Here is an 18,146-nt window from a genome sequence, read left to right on the forward strand (position 1 = left end):
AGAAAGGAACAAAACATATGCTAGTCTATCCGTACTAACAATGTCCCATCTTAATAGTACTATGACTAGGGATATTTTAGAACATTGCATTGTATAATAAGAAACTTACCATCATAAATACTTTTGATTTCCTCTATATTGCATATGCTCTAGGGACTTTATCAAACAAGCATACAAATATGTATTTAAAGAAGGCACATTCATAAAGAATGCCAAATTAGAATTGGGTTTGCATAAATAAAATAGTGCTTTACATAGACTCCTCTATGGCTCTAGGGTACAACACTAACAGGAAATGCTCATTACCAAGAGCTTGAAAGTTATTTGTTTTAAATTTTTTTATTTATGATACAAGGGAAGCCTTCTTGTTTGTGGTGATCTTTTGTTTTTAGTAAGAGTGTCGGTACATATTGGTTTCAATATTCTAACACACCTTAGGGTTAAGCTAGGGTATGAAAAGGGAATTGGGAAGATTAAGAGAAGAATTTGGAGGGAGAGTTCAAATGGAAGAGAGAGGAATAACAAGAAAGAGGAAGAAAAATTATTTGAGAGAAAGATAATTGAGAGTGAGAGAAATAACGGAAATATTCAATTCATTCCTTCACATGCCTTCCCATCCTCTAGTTGTGCCTTATTTATAGCTTCACAACTTATGCACTCATGTGCAGTACAACTGTATGGCCTCAGTCCATGCACCCCTGTGTAGTACAACTGTAACCCTGACCTCTTACCTCCTATAGCTAAGGGCAAATATCTATAACAGAAAAGAAAAGAAAATTACAAATTCTACCCTTGGAACGTGACAAATTCCCCCCCCCCCCCCTCTAAAATGTTTCTTGTCAACTTATTACCATTGAGCCGTTGTTCCTTTATCTAATTCCAAATGGCTCTCCTACTTTGTTGTCTTCCTCTAAGCCTTCCATATTTAGCAACTGTCTTCTGCATTGGTGGCGCAGACTAAATTTGTCCCTGCATTTAAAGCATAATCCGGGTCTTCTCTTTGGCCCCATAATAGAAAGTTTGGCTCCATTAGGGTTAGTGTAACCCTAGGATGCTCTTTTCCCAAAGTCAAACTTGAGGTTGTTGTCCAAGCATTTTCTCCCACCTCTTGACTGCTCAAAGGATAACCTTCTGTTAGAGTTTCGTTCCTTATGAAAATAGCTTCTAATGCAAGCCCCAGCATTCTCATCTTCTCTGTTGCCTGTTGTACTGTTACCAAGTACACAATCGGTTTTAATTCGTCATTCAACTCACTTATGAAACTAGACACAAAATATGCTTCATTCAAGGTCAGATAAAATATGATCACTAATGATTTCAACTCCTTAAACCTGGTTTTATACTCTTCTACCAAACCTTCTTTGCTTTAGCTTATTGAATTCTTTGATGGCGTCCATCCTAGTTCTTCCCCTGAATCGCATACAGAAATCTTCCACAAACTCTGTCCAACTCAATTTTGTCCTCCTCCTACTCCACCCTTGGAACCATACATCTGTTATGTTATTGAGATAAGCGGCTGCCAAATTCACCTTTTGTCCTTTCGCCACTCTATATTAATAAAAAAAAATCGTTCACATCTCTTTATTGACCATCTTGGCTTGTCTCCTTTGAATATCGGAATGTCTAGCCTCGACATTAGGGTGTGATACTGATTCACATTTGTTCCCCTAGTGGAATTTTTCTGTACAAACTCCAATCTTTCCTCTATTTCCAGAGGATCAGGAGCATGTTGCAGGATTCTTGACTTGGTCAGAATCGGAGCCAAAGTGGGCCTTGGAGGGAAGTTTGCCGGCAGGCTCGCATTAGGAATTCTGGAGAACATACTTAGAATGGTGCTTAATTGTTGTCTAAAACCATAGAGTTCTTCTTGGAGAGTAGAGAGGTCTTCTCTCAGATTTCTCTCCATTGCCATTATCTCAGCTCTGTCTCGACTCACTACCTCTTGAGTTTGACTAAGGCCGAGTTCCATCGTCTCCAACCTCTCCTCCAGTTGCTCCTGGTGTAAAAAACCGAGACTATAATCACTCAAGAATCACTCAAGAAACTCACCGATTCAATAACAACAATGAATATTGAAAGTAGAACATAAAAACAGAATGTAAAAGGGAGAAATCAAACCAGATTGCAGCACACACAATTTACCCTGGTTCATGCCATTTACATGGCACTACATCCAGCAATCCAAGAAGCAAACAATCCACTAGAAACAAGTCTGAAACCAGTACAAGAATTCCCCTCTTCCCTCTTCCTTTACTCTCGGATACAATACTCAACCGAAGCTAACAAGAACTTGAAACACACAGCTCTCTCTCACGCCTCTCACTGTACCCGAACTCAAGGAATAAAGAATATGACTGACTGATGATAAAAACCGGCCTCCACACCCTTCTATATATAGACTAAGGGAGGTGGAAATATCTAAGGGAGATAACTACCTTTACATAAAGTCTAAATTACCCTTACTAAAGTAGTTAGATACACTTAAGTCCTATTAACTAACTGCTGCCACATCATCTTCAATTCTTTCTGGTTTCTTCAATAAATCCAGCTTTACTTTAGGCAAAACAGTAACAATTCTCCACCATTTTGCTTTAAGTAATCCTGGAATTTCAGCCTTCTAGCCCTGCTTACTTCTTGAATATCCTGAAAACACATCAATCAAAACACATCAAACTGTAACAACATTAAGCAATGAAGTAATTTGGATAATGGGACTGCCTTAGTGAAAATATCTGCAGCATTTTCACTTCCAGCAACTTTTATAAGCTCTACCTCCTTCTTCTCAAGGACTTCTCTTATAAAATGATATCTAATATCAATATGTTTTGTTCTTTCATGATGACTCTGATTTTTGGCCAAATGTATGGCACTTTGACTATCACACTTTAAAATAATCCTCACATTATATCCTAGGAGTTTACTAATCAAGCCTTTCAGCCACAAAGACTCCTTAACAGCCTCTGTTACAGCTATATATTCTGATTCGGTTGTTGATAGAGCTACAACTGATTGAAGGTTAGATTTCCAACTAATTGTAGACTTCCACAATTTAAATACATAGCCGGTTGTAGATCTTCTCCTATCTAAGTCTGAAGCATAATCAGCATCAGAGTATCCTATAATGTCTGGAATTTTAAAAACATCAGCTCCACCATAAATCAGAACTTTATCTATTGATCCTTTTAGATATCTAAATACCCATTTAACTGCTGTCCAGTGTTCTTTTCCTGGGTTGGCCATAAATCTACTTATTACACTCATGGCATGGGCTAAATCAGGCCTAGAACACACCATTGCATACATAATGCTGCCAACAGCATTAGAGTAGGGAATTCTCTTCATTTCTGATAAATCCTTTTCATTGGTTGGGGACTGATCATGAGAAAGTTTAAAATGTTGAGCAAATGGTATATTTACTACCTTTGCATCTAACATATGAAATTTTCTCATAATTTTCTGTATGTAGTTTTTCTGGGATAGCTGAAGAGTTTTGTTTTTCCTATCTCTACATATTTCCATTCCTAAAATCCTCTTAGCTTCACCAAGTTCTTTCATCTCAAAAACAGATTTGAGTTTAAGTTTTAAACTTTGGATTTCAGCTGTTGATTGGCTTGCTATGAGCATGTCATCAACATAAAGCAAGAGATAAATAGCTATTTTAGTGGAAATATGTTTAAGGTAGACACAGCAATCAAAAGAACTTCTTGTAAACCCTTGGCTTATCATAAAAGAATCAAATTTCTTGTACCACTGCCTAGGGGACTGCTTTAGTCCATATAAGGACTTCTTCAACAAGCAGACCTTGTCTTCTTTTCCCCTAACTTTAAACCCTCTAGGCTGATCCATTAGAATTTCTTCCTCTAATTCACCATGAAGGAATGCTGTGGTGACATCCAACTGCTCTAGATATAGGTCAAGATGGGCTGTTATTGCAAGCAGTATTCTTATGGAAGTGTGTCTAACAACTGGTGAGAACACTTCATTAAAGTCAATTCCTGCTACTTGAGTAAAGCCTCTAGCTACTAACCTAGCTTTATACCTAGGTTTAAGACTATTTTCAGCTCCTTCTTTTACCTTAAACAGCCACCTGCAGCCTACAATTCTTTTTCCCAAAGGTCTATCCACTAACACCCATGTTTCATTCTTTCTTAAGGATTCCATCTCAGCTTCCATGGCTTCCTGCCATTTCTGAGCTTCCTTAGAACTTACAGCTTCTTCATAGGTTTGTGGTTCTTCTCCTGCAATCTCTTCTGCACTTAGAAGTGCATATGCTACCAGATCTGAGTATCCATATCTCACTGGTGGCCTACTTATTCTCCTTTGTCTATCCCTGCCTACATTGTATCTATCTCCAATAGGCTCTCCTATTGTACTAGAGGAACCAGCACTGTCCATGTGCTGTTCTTCATCATAGCTTGATGAATCCCTAACTTCTATAGATCTATCAAGACTGTTTTGGCTTGAGGATTCTTCACCAGCACTTTGCTGATCCTGGAAGGGTTCTAGGGAGGCATTTTGAGTAGCAATATCATTTTGTCGTTTCTGTTCAAAATTTACAGCTTTATCTTTTCCTTCCCTATCCTCATTTTCACTTCTTAGATCAACAAATGAATTTTCTTTAAAGGTTACATCTCTACTTATCATGGTTCTAGGCATATCTTTTTCTAAATTCCACAACTTATACCCCTTAACTCCTGAAGGATAACCAATAAACACACACTTCTTTGCCCTAGGTTCTAATTTTCCTTGTTTTAAATGTGCATAAGCTATACACCCAAAAACCCTAAGGTGATCTAGGTTTGGCTTATGATTATACCACATTTCATAAGGAGTTTTAAAATCTAAAGCTGAAGAAGGTGATCTGTTTATTAAATAGGCTGCTGAAACAACAGCCTCTCCCCAAAATGCTTTTGAAAGCCTAGCATGAAATAGCATACATCTTACCCTCTCAAGGAGGGTCCTATTCATGCGCTCGGCCAGGCCATTTTGCTTAGGATTTCCAGGGGCAGTGAGATGTCTTAAAATGCCATTTTCATTACACAATTGGGTGAAGTCCTTATTACAAAATTCTAAGCCATTATCAGTTCTAATGACTTTTAATTTCCCACCCTTTTGATTTTCAATCATGATTTTCCAAGTTTTAAAAGCATCAAAAGTGTTATCTTTTGTTTTTAAAACAGAAACCCAAACCATTCTTGAAAAATCATCTATAATTGAAAGAAAATACCTAGCTCCACCATGAGTTGGAGTTTGACTAGGGCCCCATAAATCCGAATGGACATATTCTAAAGGACCTTTAGTGATATGCAATGCTTTCTTAGGGGATTTAGTTTTCACAGATTTTCCATAGATGCAAGTTTCACAAGTATCTAAATCTGTCAGTTTTTCAGAACCTAAGATCCCTTGATTAGCTAATTCCTTAAGCCCTTGGAAACTTATATGAGCCATCCTAAAATGCCACAGTTTTGATAGTTCATAGGTCTTTTCTTCCCCTATGGCTGCATCTCCACATACTGTGGAGGCTATCATAACAAATATCCCATTTTTAAGGACTGCCTTCATACATATAAGAGATCCTTTGGCTACTTTAAGAATATCCCCACAGCCACTATAACTGTAGCCATTCTTAGCTAATTCTCCTAAGGAAATCAGATTTTTTTTAAGTTCTGGGACATACCTAACAGCTTCCAAAATTCTGATAGATCCATCAAACATTTTTAGCTTAATATCCCCAATCCCCTTTATTCCACATTCTTGATCATTACCAAGAAGAACCTTCCCTCCACTCATGTCTCTATAATTCAGAAACCATTCTATGTGAGGTGACATATGGAAGGAGCATCCGGAATCTAAAACCCATACCACTTCATCTGAATGTTTTGAGACTACAAGGACATCCGAACTGTCATAGCCTAATTCACAAGTTGAGTTAGAAAACTCAGATTTACCTTTATCAGAAAATTCTTGCTTCCTTTTAGGACAATTTTTCTTTATATGTCCTTCCTCATGACAATGAAAACATTTAAATGTTTTCTTGCCATTTCTGGATTTTGATCTTGATTTTCCTTTAGCCTTAGAGTCTTTCTTTTCAGATCTATACCTAGATGACAGGGCATCAGCAACTATTTTCTTGGATTCTACTTTCTGTTGTAAATCTTTAGAGTTTAGGGCACCTATAACATCTTCTAAAGATATGGTATCTCTTCCATGTTTTAGAATGTCTACAAAATGCTCATATGACTTAGGCAATGAATGCAACAGAATTAGGGCTTTATCTTCTTCTTCATATGATATACTTAAGTTTTCCAAATCAAGACACAATTTGTTAAATTCATCAATATGATTTTGAAGTTTCTGCCCTTCTTGCATTTTGAAAGTAAAAAATTTTGCTTTCAGATACAGCCTACTTGAAAGGGATTTAGTCATATATAGACTTTCTAACTTGGCCCACAAATCCTCGGCAGTTTCCATTTTAGACACTTCTCTTAGGACTTTATCTCCTAAACTCAAGATTAGGGTGTTGAAAGCTCTTTCACTGATTTCTTGCCTACGATTATTAGCTTCTAATCTTTGTTCGGCAGTAGCAGTTTCTGGAAAAGGCTTTTGGGGTACTAAAGCTTCCTTTAACCCTAAGTTTCCCATCAAAGCTTTCATCTTAATTCTCCAAAGTCCAAAATCATTTGTGCCATCAAATTTTTCAATATCATACCGAGCGGCTGGGGTTGCGGAAGCCATGGGAGACAACTCTTCTATAGGTTTAAAGGTTTCTTGATGTTTCTTGATTTAAAAGACCTAAAGCTCTGATACCAAATTGTAAAAAACCGAGACTATAATCACTCAAGAATCACTCAAGAAACTCACCGATTCAATAACAACAATGAATATTGAAAGTAGAACATAAAAACAGAATGTAAAAGGGAGAAATCAAACCAGATTGCAGCACACACAATTTACCCTGGTTCATGCCATTTACATGGCACTACATCCAGCAATCCAAGAAGCAAACAATCCACTAGAAACAAGTCTGAAACCAGTACAAGAATTCCCCTCTTCCCTCTTCCTTTACTCTCGGATACAATACTCAACCGAAGCTAACAAGAACTTGAAACACACAGCTCTCTCTCACGCCTCTCACTGTACCCGAACTCAAGGAATAAAGAATATGACTGACTGATGATAAAAACCGGCCTCCACACCCTTCTATATATAGACTAAGGGAGGCGGAAATATCTAAGAGAGATAACTACCTTTACATAAAGTCTAAATTACCCTTACTAAAGCAGTTAGATACACTTAAGTCCTATTAACTAACTGCTGCCACATCATCTTCAATTCTTTCTGGTTTCTTCAATAAATCCAGCTTTACTTTAGGCAAAACAGTAACACCTGGTGCTGTCGAAAGCTGAGCTCCAATATGTCCAATCAAGTTTCTAGCTGCTTCATTCTCGTGCCTTCGGCCATCACTCAATTCGCTAATCCACCTTAGATCGATCAACTGTCTGGTTCACCCGTTCAAATTTCAAAATCCAAAATCCGTTTGCCACCTGTGATGAACATTGATTGCTCAGAATCATTGCTAATTGATCGTTGGAACCCTTGCAACTGTTTGCTATTTGCCTGCGATCACAACAAATTCAAGATTGTTGTACTCTGTTGGCGATCGTTGTGATTTAACAACCGCCCCTAGACTTGCTTTCACTTTGTGCCTTCCTTTCTTGCAAGAATCGGCCTTCATCTCACCCAATCACTGTCCAATGGTTGGAGGACCACTGGCTCTGAATAGCTTCGTAGTTGGAAAACTCAAAGGTCAAGGAATCACTTGATACCACTTGAATTATAGCGACTCTATGTTGCCTTCAAGAGTTTCCTGAATTCTGCTTTGGTAACTGCCTTCCTGAATCGTCGGGATCCAAATTAGTAGCCGAGGACGGCCTCGCTCCGATACCAATTGACACATCCTAGGGCGTGACATATTCTTAATGGCTGCCATGACATTTTTGAGTTCCTTGGGCTAATAATGAGTGGTGAAATCACAATGGATATAAGTACTAAGGAGAATTGTTGGGTTACATGTTAATTGTTCTTTGATTGCTTCCTTTTATGCGTTTCCTATCTATTCAGAGGTTTTTTTTTTTTCTTTTTTTGGGTTGGGAATTGTAGTCAGGCTCATTAAAAGAGAGGTATTTCTTTCTGGTTATGCAATCACTTTGGTAAGACGACTAAAAGCTAGTGAGAGTGATCGGTTTTGATGTGTTTCGATTGTCAATTCATAGTTTTCAAGATGTCAAGCAGTATATGAGTTTTTGTTTTTTGCTTGCTTCAGAGTTTGTCAGTTTGGAAGTTTTTACCATTTGTTCTTTCCTTGTTTATGCACATGGGTTCACTTATGAATGTTATCCTTCACTCTTAGAAAATTTCTTAGGTATTGTACTTGGTATTTTGTTTGGTTCGCATATCTCAATGGGTTGACTCGTAACTTTATTGAATGAAGGTATATGTTTATTTGTCAGGCACATAAAGACTTTAATGGGAACCGGGTGAATGCATTTGTTTGTGATTTAACCACTGATGACCTGAGCAAGCAGATTTCTCCATCTTCAGTCGATATTGTAACCATGGTATTATGATGAGTGAATATAGTTTCATTGTGATTAAAAATAGCAGTAAATTCAAGTTCAGTTGTGCTAATTGCTTTTCTAACCTAGAGGCACTTATTTGGCATTTCATTGTAGAGCTTTGTCTGATACATTTTCTTGTATTGTTTGTTGACTAGCTGACTTGTTAAGCAGATATTTGTCTTGTCTGCAGTGTCACCTGAAAAGATGTCTCAAGTGATACAGAATGTCAGAAAAGTCCTTAAGGCAAGTGATTATTTTATTCCAGATGAAATGATGAAAAATCCTCTCTTTCTCTCTCTGGAGAAATGAATGATGAAATACTGTGACCTGCTAATGTAAGATTTTAATGTGTTTTCATCTTTCTCTTTCCAGCCAAATGGGTATGTACTATTCCGGGATTATGCCACTGGTGACCTTGCTCAGGTTAATTTATCAACTATTTTCCTCTTAGTACAAAATGCACGCACTTATATTATATGTGTATGCTTGTAGTGATTCGGTGATGAAATATGCTTCAAATATTCCAGCTTCTTTTGTTGTTAATCTTAGTCATGAAATTATATGCCCTAGATCAGTTATTTATCTGTTAAGTACTGCAAAATCATGTCAAGAGTTTAGGATTTAGAGTTGTTAGTATTCCTGTTTCATACTTTATGAGATTAATCTCCTGTATATATTACAGAATTACCGATATCCTAGATGGTGACTGAAATTCTTAGGCCATAAAGTATCACAATAATTTTTTGATCTCTTTTTATTTAATTTGTTCATTGTCTGCACCTAGTGAGACTAAGGCTTTGTCTGTTGTTATTTTCCCCACGTGACCTCTTCTAATTATGTATGATTAAGGCATACTGTTTCTGGTCTCAATATTTTAACACTTCGACGACAGGAAAGGTTCAGTTGCAAAGATCAAAAGATAAGTGAGAACTTTTATGTCAGAGGTGATGGCACTGTAAGTACAAATCACTTGTAGACTGTTATAAAGCACGCTATACTTGTTTGAATGTATATTAGTTTAATCCCTCTAAATTTTTCAGCGGGCATTCTATTTCTCTGATGAGTTTTTGATAAGCTTGTTCAAAGAAAATGGATTTGATATTGAAGAACATGGTCTGTGCTGCAAACAAGTGGAGAACCGGTCAAGGGAGATAGTAATGAATAGGTAATACTCAATTTGAGTAGTTGATCATTTTGCCAGTGTTTTACCAGTTTACGTGTATATATCTATATGGGTCTGTGTATAAATATATAGTGGTGCCAATTATTAGCATGATTAAGGATCTCCCAGGGCTTTCAGCATCCATGTAGCTGTGGTTATTGCAAATGCATTAATGTCTGCTAACTTCCCCCATATGGAAGGGAGAATATTCATGTTATCCTAAGTACATCTTCAAATTTAATTGAGTAGCTGGGACAAAATAGTGACGGAGAGTATTTGAAAATATATGTAACTGTAGAGTAGTTTAACTCACCAGATTTTTACCCTTGATTTGCTGAATTGTAAAACATGATGACAATTTTATGTACAAGTTATCATATGATCCAAGATTTTGACTGATTTTGGTTTTGACATACCTGTCCTGGTTTTGGATGGCACGTGTAGCTTGCAGTACTTAAAACAGATATCTTCGTTGTCATCTGTCATCGTCCTCATCTTCCCATGTGTGTTTGGTCATCAGTTTTGTTGTCATTGAGAAGTTACTTACCAATTTTGCCTTGGAATGCATCAATGTCAAAAACATTAATCTCTGTTGGCTTAGCTGCCAATAAGAGACATTTAGCAATGATGGATTTGAGTAATTGTCTTACAGCTGGAATTTTGCTCCGCCTTAAGTCCTAGGTCGTGACAGTAATGACTTCTCTCTCCAAATTTTACTGCTTTTCTTTTTCTCCTGAAGCTTGCTTGTTTTTACGTACTGCCTAGTCACTATTTTGTGATTTCAGGCGTTGGGTCCAAGCTGTATTCCAGTTACATGATCCTAACTCATTATCTGACACAAAACCGGGGAATGAGATCGAGCCATTCTGTAATAGGGGTAGAATGGCCGATGTCAAGGAGGACACGTTTCAGGAGTCTGTAAATGATAACGAGATAGACATGTCGGAAGGTATCGCTGTTCAAATGTTTGGTATCTCATTTTCTGATGATGAGGTAATGTATGTGCCTATCTCTACTTTTTACTCTTTCATTTCTAATTATCTGCTAATTCTTAGTTAGCAGATGACAATTTTTCCCCTTTTTTTTCTTGATAAGTTCCCTTACATGGTCCATTACCGTATATGCTTATAATTACCCCTATTGGAGTTTTATCTTTAAATTGAACACAACATTTACTTCAGCTATATTCTTCCACATATCTCTGCTGTTTTTTCAGATTATTGAGGTCAAGCTAAGAGATAGGATCTTCAAGTTAAAAGTTCTTCCAAGAGAATACCAACATACCTGCAAATCCACTGGCCTGATGCTATGGGACTCAGCCAGGCTGATGGCCTCTGTCATTGTGGAAAACCCAGCTGTTGTTGCTGGGAAAAGGGTGTTAGAACTGGGATGCGGCTGTGGGGGCATCTGTTCAATGGTTGCTGCTAGATCTGCGAACCTTGTGGTGGCGACTGATGGAGATGCAAGAGCTCTGGATCTCTTGACTCAAAATGTTGCTTTAAATCTTGAGGCACCATCTCTCAACAAACTTACAATAAAGAGATTAGAGTGGGGAAATAGAAACCACATTGAATCCATCAAGAACTTGAATCATAGAGGTTTTGACATCATCTTTGGCACAGATATAACATACATTCCTGAAACAATTTTGCCTTTGTTTGCAACAGCCAAGGAGCTCATTTCATCGGACAAAGGCACTGGTGAAAAGTGTGAACCAGCTCTAATTCTATGCCACATCTTGCGAAGGGTCGATGAGCCATCGATTCTTTCGGCTGCATCCCAAAATGGCTTTCGTCTTGTTGACAAGTGGCCAGCACAAATCGGTCCAAGTCAATCACGAAACATCATTAGCAGTTGGTTCTCAGAAAATGGCCCTGCTGATATACCATCTACAGCACTGAATATCATGTATTTCCACAACACAGTGAAGTGAGCCTCCTAGATATGCTCTCAGCTGCTCTCTTCATTGACCAAGTTTTTGCTAAAAGGTCAGCAGAAAGTAACTTTTCATATACTTAGTTCAATGGATGATGCCGCTTTGTATTTTTGCTATTTATTTTGGTTTAAACATTTGGTGTCCTTGGCTTTTCTCTCAAAAAGATGACATGCAGAAACTGCCCAAATCTTGAAATCATTGTTAATATTAGGGTAAATGGCCAAAAAAATAATAACTTTAGCATGTTTTTCAGTTTTATTCTAAATTTTAAAATTGATTAATTCCCCTCATGAACATAATTTGTTACATCATCTTCTCTCGTCTTAACTTTTATCTAAGTGTTTATTCACTCAAATAGAGTGCAACTTTGCCTTGTAAAAGAACAAAAAGTTTAGCTTGGAAGTGTGGAAGTACAAGATTCGAAACTTGAGGAACTTGTTCTCATCAATTTATGATCAAACCCTTATTTTGATGTTTAGTCTCATTCTCTATCTAGTATTTCTGTAGTTCAAGACCTTCATTTGTGATTCTTCTATTGTAAAAAGGATAGACTTGTTTCTTTCTTCCCTTGGCATAGAGACTTGTTTCATGATCCAAACACAGAAACAAACTCATTAAATAGCTTAAAAGAGATCTTCCTAGATCTTCCATTGCTTAAAAGTCCTGAATACCTCATCCTTGTGCTTTAGGAAATAGACTCAAAACTTTCTTAGAAAAATCATCAATGAAAGTTAGAAGAAATCTAGCACCACCATTGGACTTGACCTTAGTCAGACCCCAAAGGTCAAAATGAATGTAGTCAAGAGTACCCTTGGTCCTGTGAGTGGCTATGCTAAAACTAATCATCTTATACTTTTCAGAAACACAATGCTCACAGAATTCTAGCTTTCCTATTTTCTGTCCTCCGAGGAGACTTCTCTTGCTAAGTATTGTCAAGCTCTTCTTACTCATGTGACCTAGCCTCATGTGTTACAATTGGTAACATTTGAATCTGATATAGATGATGAAACTGTAGCTAAACCTGTTACAACGAATCCTTGTAGTACATAAAAAATTCCAGATCTCTTGGCTTTCATTACCACTAAAGCATTGTTTGAAACTTGCAAACTCGACCTTCAATTGTGTACTTACACCCATTGTTGTCAAGAGTGCCAAAAGAGATAAGATTCTTCTTCTGGAACATGCCAGACATCTGTCAATGTCCTTACTAAGCTTGCATCCGAATTCTGACTGTACCCGACATGATAACCTTCCATGCTGCATTGTTACCCATCAACACAATCCTACCACTGACTGACTCGTAAGATGAAAACTAGTCCCTATTTGGGCATATGTGATACGAACAACCATAATCCATTATCCACTCATCCTTTATCTTCTCTTCAATGTTAATGGCAAAAAGAACATCAATATCAGAATTCTCCTTTGCAACACTAGCTTTGGCAATATTTGGGTTTTTCTTCTTTTTCTCCTCTTTCCTTTTTAGTTGTCTGCATTCTTTCACAAGTGCCCTTTGTTCTTACAATAATGACAGGTCAAGTTCTTGTGTTTGGACTTGGACCGCCCTTTCTTTTTGTTGTCTTATTTCTCTCTCTCTTGGTCTACCTCTAGCAACCAAACCTTCAGCCTGATTATCACCTTCAGTACTTATCTCATTGTCAATCAGATCTTTAGAAAACAATGCTGCCTTAACATCTTTAAGGAATAAGGTTTCCTTACCGCAAAGCATTATATCTTGAAAATGCTTATTATAGGATGATGGTAATGAACACAATAATTTCAAGGTGGCATCCTCCTCACCAATCTCAATGTCAAGATTTTCTAAATCCAACAAAATAGAGTCGTATTCATTAATATGAGTTTTGATAGACGTACCTTCTTCCATTTAGAAATTGTAGAATCATAGCTTATGATGAAGCTTACCGGTCAGGGTTATGGTCATGTATGAAGACTTCAATTTTGCCCAAAGTCCTGTAGAAAAATTTTCCTTAATGACTTTCTTGAGAACTTTGTTCGCCAAGCACAATTGAGTTGCAGTCATACATTTGTCATCTAAAGTTTTCTTCTCATCTGTAGTCATCATAGAGTCAGGCAACTTGTGTTTCCCTGCTAGTGCCTTATGCAGGCCAGGCCATTTTGTACCAAAATGGCTCGTATCTTAACTTTCCATAAGGTTAAACTAGTGCAGTCATCAAACTTTTCCATATCAAACCTTGTTGCAGACATTTTAGAAAATTGCAAGTAATGACAAAATATAGGACAACAATCACTTGAGAAACTGATAAGACAGTTATCGAAAAAACTAGGGATGAAGCTGTCAACAAAAGCAAAAAATTGGTTGATAGAAATAGAAGGCCGTTGAAAGAATTGTTGACTGAAGCAAAAGCGATCGGCGACGACTGAAGCGAAAAAATCGATAGTGGCTCTCGCTTGTGCCGACAGAAGCAAAAAGGAGTATAGTCGGCAGGAATGGCGACGACAGTGGCTTTGATACCAGTTTGTTGTTCTTGTGTGCTAGTATATATGTATGTATATGAAAAGGAATAAGAAAAGAAACAAAATGTTTTAAAGCCACACACAAAGGATTTATACGGATCGGTTCAGCATAAGTCTACGTCTACTGTAGAAGGAGACACAAAATCTACTTATCAGCAGAAAGTTTTTGTACAAGAAAGGAAGAGCAAGCTGCACTGAATGGCCTCAAAACCCTAGTCTCTTGATACCCTCCTTTGCAGAGATGGCAACATTTCCTATTTATATGGGTTTTGGGGAAAAAAATTGACTAGAGAGATCTTGTTGTTTCAGATTTTTTTTAACATTTTAATGAAAGGTACCATTTTGTAGAAAATTTAGATATGTTATGTTAAATGGCTCTGCAATTTTTGCAGAGTTATCATCACATTTTCTACTTATTTCTTCTTTTTAAGGAGAACATAAATAGAGTTTGATTATTCTAATCATGTAAGGGAGAGTAGGAAGTGGAAGAATGAGGGTAGTTGGGAATCATGATAATCTATTGATAACTTTTTATATAAATTCTATATTTATAATAATTTTTTATTGACTAGTTATAATAAGAAAACTAGCACCAACGCGCGGCCCAATGAAATTGGGGGTCTTAGACGAATAGATTTTTCGAGATCTTCTTAAGAGTGTTAATTTTTTTTATAAAAAAATAAATAATACATCTTTTTACACAAATATTTTATTATTTTATTAAATAAAAAAATTAAAATTCAATTAACTATAAAATATAATAATTTTTTATTGACAATAAATTTTTAATTAAAATATAATATTCTAGAGATAAAAAAAAAGTTAAACAACTTGTTATAATAAATGATGAAAAATAAAATTAATTTTTTTTAAACTCTAAGAAGATCAATGTGAATAAAAAATTGTACATTCTTGATTTTTTTATAGAAGAAAACAAAATAAAATATTAAACTAATAGCATTAAAAAGATAGAATTTATTAATTATGAGTAATTTTTTATTTTATAAATATGTGTTGAACTATGTTCATCTTTATGTAAAATTAATTTTTCTTATCTTTTGAGATGTAAAATTGTTAATTAAATATGCATAATAAGTTTATTTAATAAATCATGTTTAATAGATTATGTTTTATGGGAAGAGGAAAAAATTGAGAAGAGAAAATGGGTTTTATGAGATTTGGGAATAACAGGAAGCAACAATAAAAAATTAAAAAATGAAGAAGGGAAGTTAAAAAGATTTATAATGTTTTGTATTTAATTTTTTTAATAAAATATGTATCATTAAAAAATAATATATATATATATATATATATTACAAATTTTTAAAATTAATGGCCTTCCAATTTTGGGGCTTTATGCCACCACATATATGGCTTTACTATTGGACCGACCATGACTAGTACATGTCTATGACAGGATGGCCAGTAATATAGAACATGTATCATTGATAAAACCACTTGAGAAGAACTTGACTATGTTACAATCATTATCAAGAGAACAAAAACAAATGTTGTGCTAACAAACGGCACAAGGAGTAACTATTGACTTGATAATTTTCCAAAAGAACAGGAGATAGTCAAATGTAACGAACATAGAGGAGGGTAAAATACATAACTCTTAACAAAATTATAGCATGTTACTGACATCACACAAACAAATGCGAGATAGAAAGGTTTCAATAATCACACACACACACACATATATATATAATAGCATGGAGAGCATTTTGCAAGATGACTAGCAAGTTGTTGAGCTTAAAGAATAATATTTGTGATTAGTTAATAAATTGACAATAATACTATATCTAATTAATTACAAAATCTGACAATTTTTATTTTTATTAAATAATGTTATAATATTATTATTATAAGAAACTCTTGCACAAACTCCATATTTCTATATGTCCAACAATATTGCCTCAAATCATTTAATTTTTACTCAAGTTAAATTCACTATTTGGACATCATTACATCAAGAATATGACTAATGATCATGTCAATGATCACTTGCTAAGAACTACTACACCAATGAAGGTAGATGTTAGTTAAGAGATTTTATAATTATGCCAAATATTTTTGTTCAAAGTGAGAGGTTCTGTAGATTATAATTACCCTTAAAAAAATATGTTGAGCTTTGTTGAAAAGCTCTGTCTTTTCTTCTTCCCTATTGACGAGCTAGGGTGAATCCCCAATTTTATGCATGGTCGGAATCCTTTGCTAGCATCTCTATTGTCTCATGGTGTCGAAAGTGGTGGAGCGGTGGTGCTTGGTGCCTTGGGGGGTGTTGATTATGTGGGTTGACCAAAATCCTATGTACGAGTTAAGGTGGTTCTTAGAGATTATCTTTAGGATTTGAATGTATTGGCTAATGTAACAGTGTTGAATGTGGGTGCACAACATCGTCGAGGGTTGCTTCGCTTACCCTTTTGAGTGTCCTTAGGAAGTAGTTGGTGGTGTTACTTCTGCTAATCAAAGTGTTGAAAAGTAGGTCTCGAGGAAGGGAGAGTTGATCACGAGGATCCTCCACAGGGCGTGGTTGGTCGTTGATAGCTATGTCGGGCAATTAGGGGCTTGCATTAGTGAGTGCAGGTTGCAGAAAGTCATAACATCTCATGACACTGAGGTTGGTGCAAGTCACTTGGGGCATCGACAAGAGTGTGATTTTGTTCACTCTAGGGGTAAAAATATCATTTTGATCTCCTTCCTTACCCACTACCCCATTTCTCTCTCCCCTCTCTCTCTTTCCTCCAGCCATCGCCGACCCATCGTCGCCTCGCTTTGTTGCTGGGCAGTGGCAAGGTAGCGGGTTGGCGAGGCAACGAGGCGAGGTGGCAATGATGAGGTGACGATGGGTTGGTGAGGTAGTAGATTAGCGGCGACGGGAGGAAAGAGAGAAAGGAGAGAGAAATGGGGTGGTGGGAAAGGAAGTTGAGTCAACGACAACAAGGCGGCGACGAGGTGATGTGGCGGGTTAGCGACTCAACGGGTTGGTGACAGGAGGAAAGAGAGAGAGAGGGCAAGGTAGCGGTTAGCAAGAGGAAAGATAGAGAGGAGTGAGAAATGGGGTGGTGGGTAGGGAGGGAGACCAAAATGACATTTTTACCCCAAGGTGAACAAAATCGCACTCCATCGACAAAGATGTGGGTGTCAGAGGGCACTGTGCTTGGTCGAGTTAAGTGATTGCTATCTTGGGATTGGAGATTTCAAGCTATCGAGGTGTTCTTCTACTTGTCAAAGCTTTCAAAGCTTGTCAGGGAAAGTCAAATAGTGAGGGTTATACTAGCAAAGGGCAACATATAGTTGCTAGGGAACTGGTCGAAAGATACTCGTGTTCTTGAGCATGGCATTGGTTAAAATAGTGATCGAGGGACAATCAATAGTCAAGGGATAGCTTGTGATGGTTGTTCAGACATGGGAAATGCTAATTTAGGGGGTGCCACAACTCTTAATTATGCTTTTCCAATTAATGCTCATGTAAATCATGATGAAGATGATGGGATAAATGGGGAGACATCTTTGGATCTTCCTTAATTAGCTCTAGATCTACCACGAGCCTTTCCCAAGCCGTGAAAGGGGTTGCCTGGACCGACCTCCAAGTTTTTGGCCTAAGCAATCATAGGCTAATGTTGTTGATGGGAGCGGGTTATATTCCCACAAAATTGGATTACTACCCTCCCCAATTTACTGAAAATGAGATAGCTTGTGTCCAATTGCCCTCAAAAGTTATTAAGGAACGTGCGACTTATTGGGAAAATACCCTAGTGGGCTATTTTATGGAGAAATACCTTTTTTGATTGTCCAGTATATTGTTGTGAAAATTTGGAAGACTCATGGTCTTACTATGGTACTCTCTAACAACTCTATGTTTATTTCTTTCGATTTAGCACTAATGCTCAAATGCATGCAATCTTTGAGGTGGGATCTTGGTTATTTG

General features: G+C 36.8%; 1 protein-coding gene across 6 annotated transcripts in view; it reads left to right on the forward strand.

The window, feature by feature from the left end:
* LOC127814292 (uncharacterized) overlaps window positions 1–12,172 on the forward strand; it is a 53,172-nt gene extending 41,000 nt beyond the window's left edge. For 3 of the 6 annotated variants that reach the window (XM_052313868.1, XM_052313869.1, XM_052313870.1), the window contains exons 8-14: window positions 8,511–8,618; window positions 8,790–8,861; window positions 8,991–9,041; window positions 9,511–9,573; window positions 9,659–9,783; window positions 10,566–10,773; window positions 10,997–12,171. In XM_052313868.1, the coding sequence (XP_052169828.1) occupies window positions 8,511–8,618; window positions 8,790–8,861; window positions 8,991–9,041; window positions 9,511–9,573; window positions 9,659–9,783; window positions 10,566–10,773; window positions 10,997–11,713 (1,344 nt within the window). In that variant the 3' untranslated portion in view covers window positions 11,714–12,171. Of the gene's footprint in view, window positions 1–8,510; window positions 8,619–8,789; window positions 8,862–8,990; window positions 9,042–9,510; window positions 9,574–9,658; window positions 9,784–10,565; window positions 10,774–10,996 lie in introns of all 6 variants that reach the window. The other 3 variants (XM_052355717.1, XM_052313871.1, XM_052313872.1) reach the window with 3 other exon arrangements.
* The last annotated feature ends 5,974 nt before the right edge of the window (window positions 12,173–18,146 follow it).

This window comes from Diospyros lotus, chromosome 12 (assembly GCF_014633365.1).
Source record: "Diospyros lotus cultivar Yz01 chromosome 12, ASM1463336v1, whole genome shotgun sequence".
Lineage (NCBI taxonomy): Eukaryota > Viridiplantae > Streptophyta > Magnoliopsida > Ericales > Ebenaceae > Diospyros > Diospyros lotus.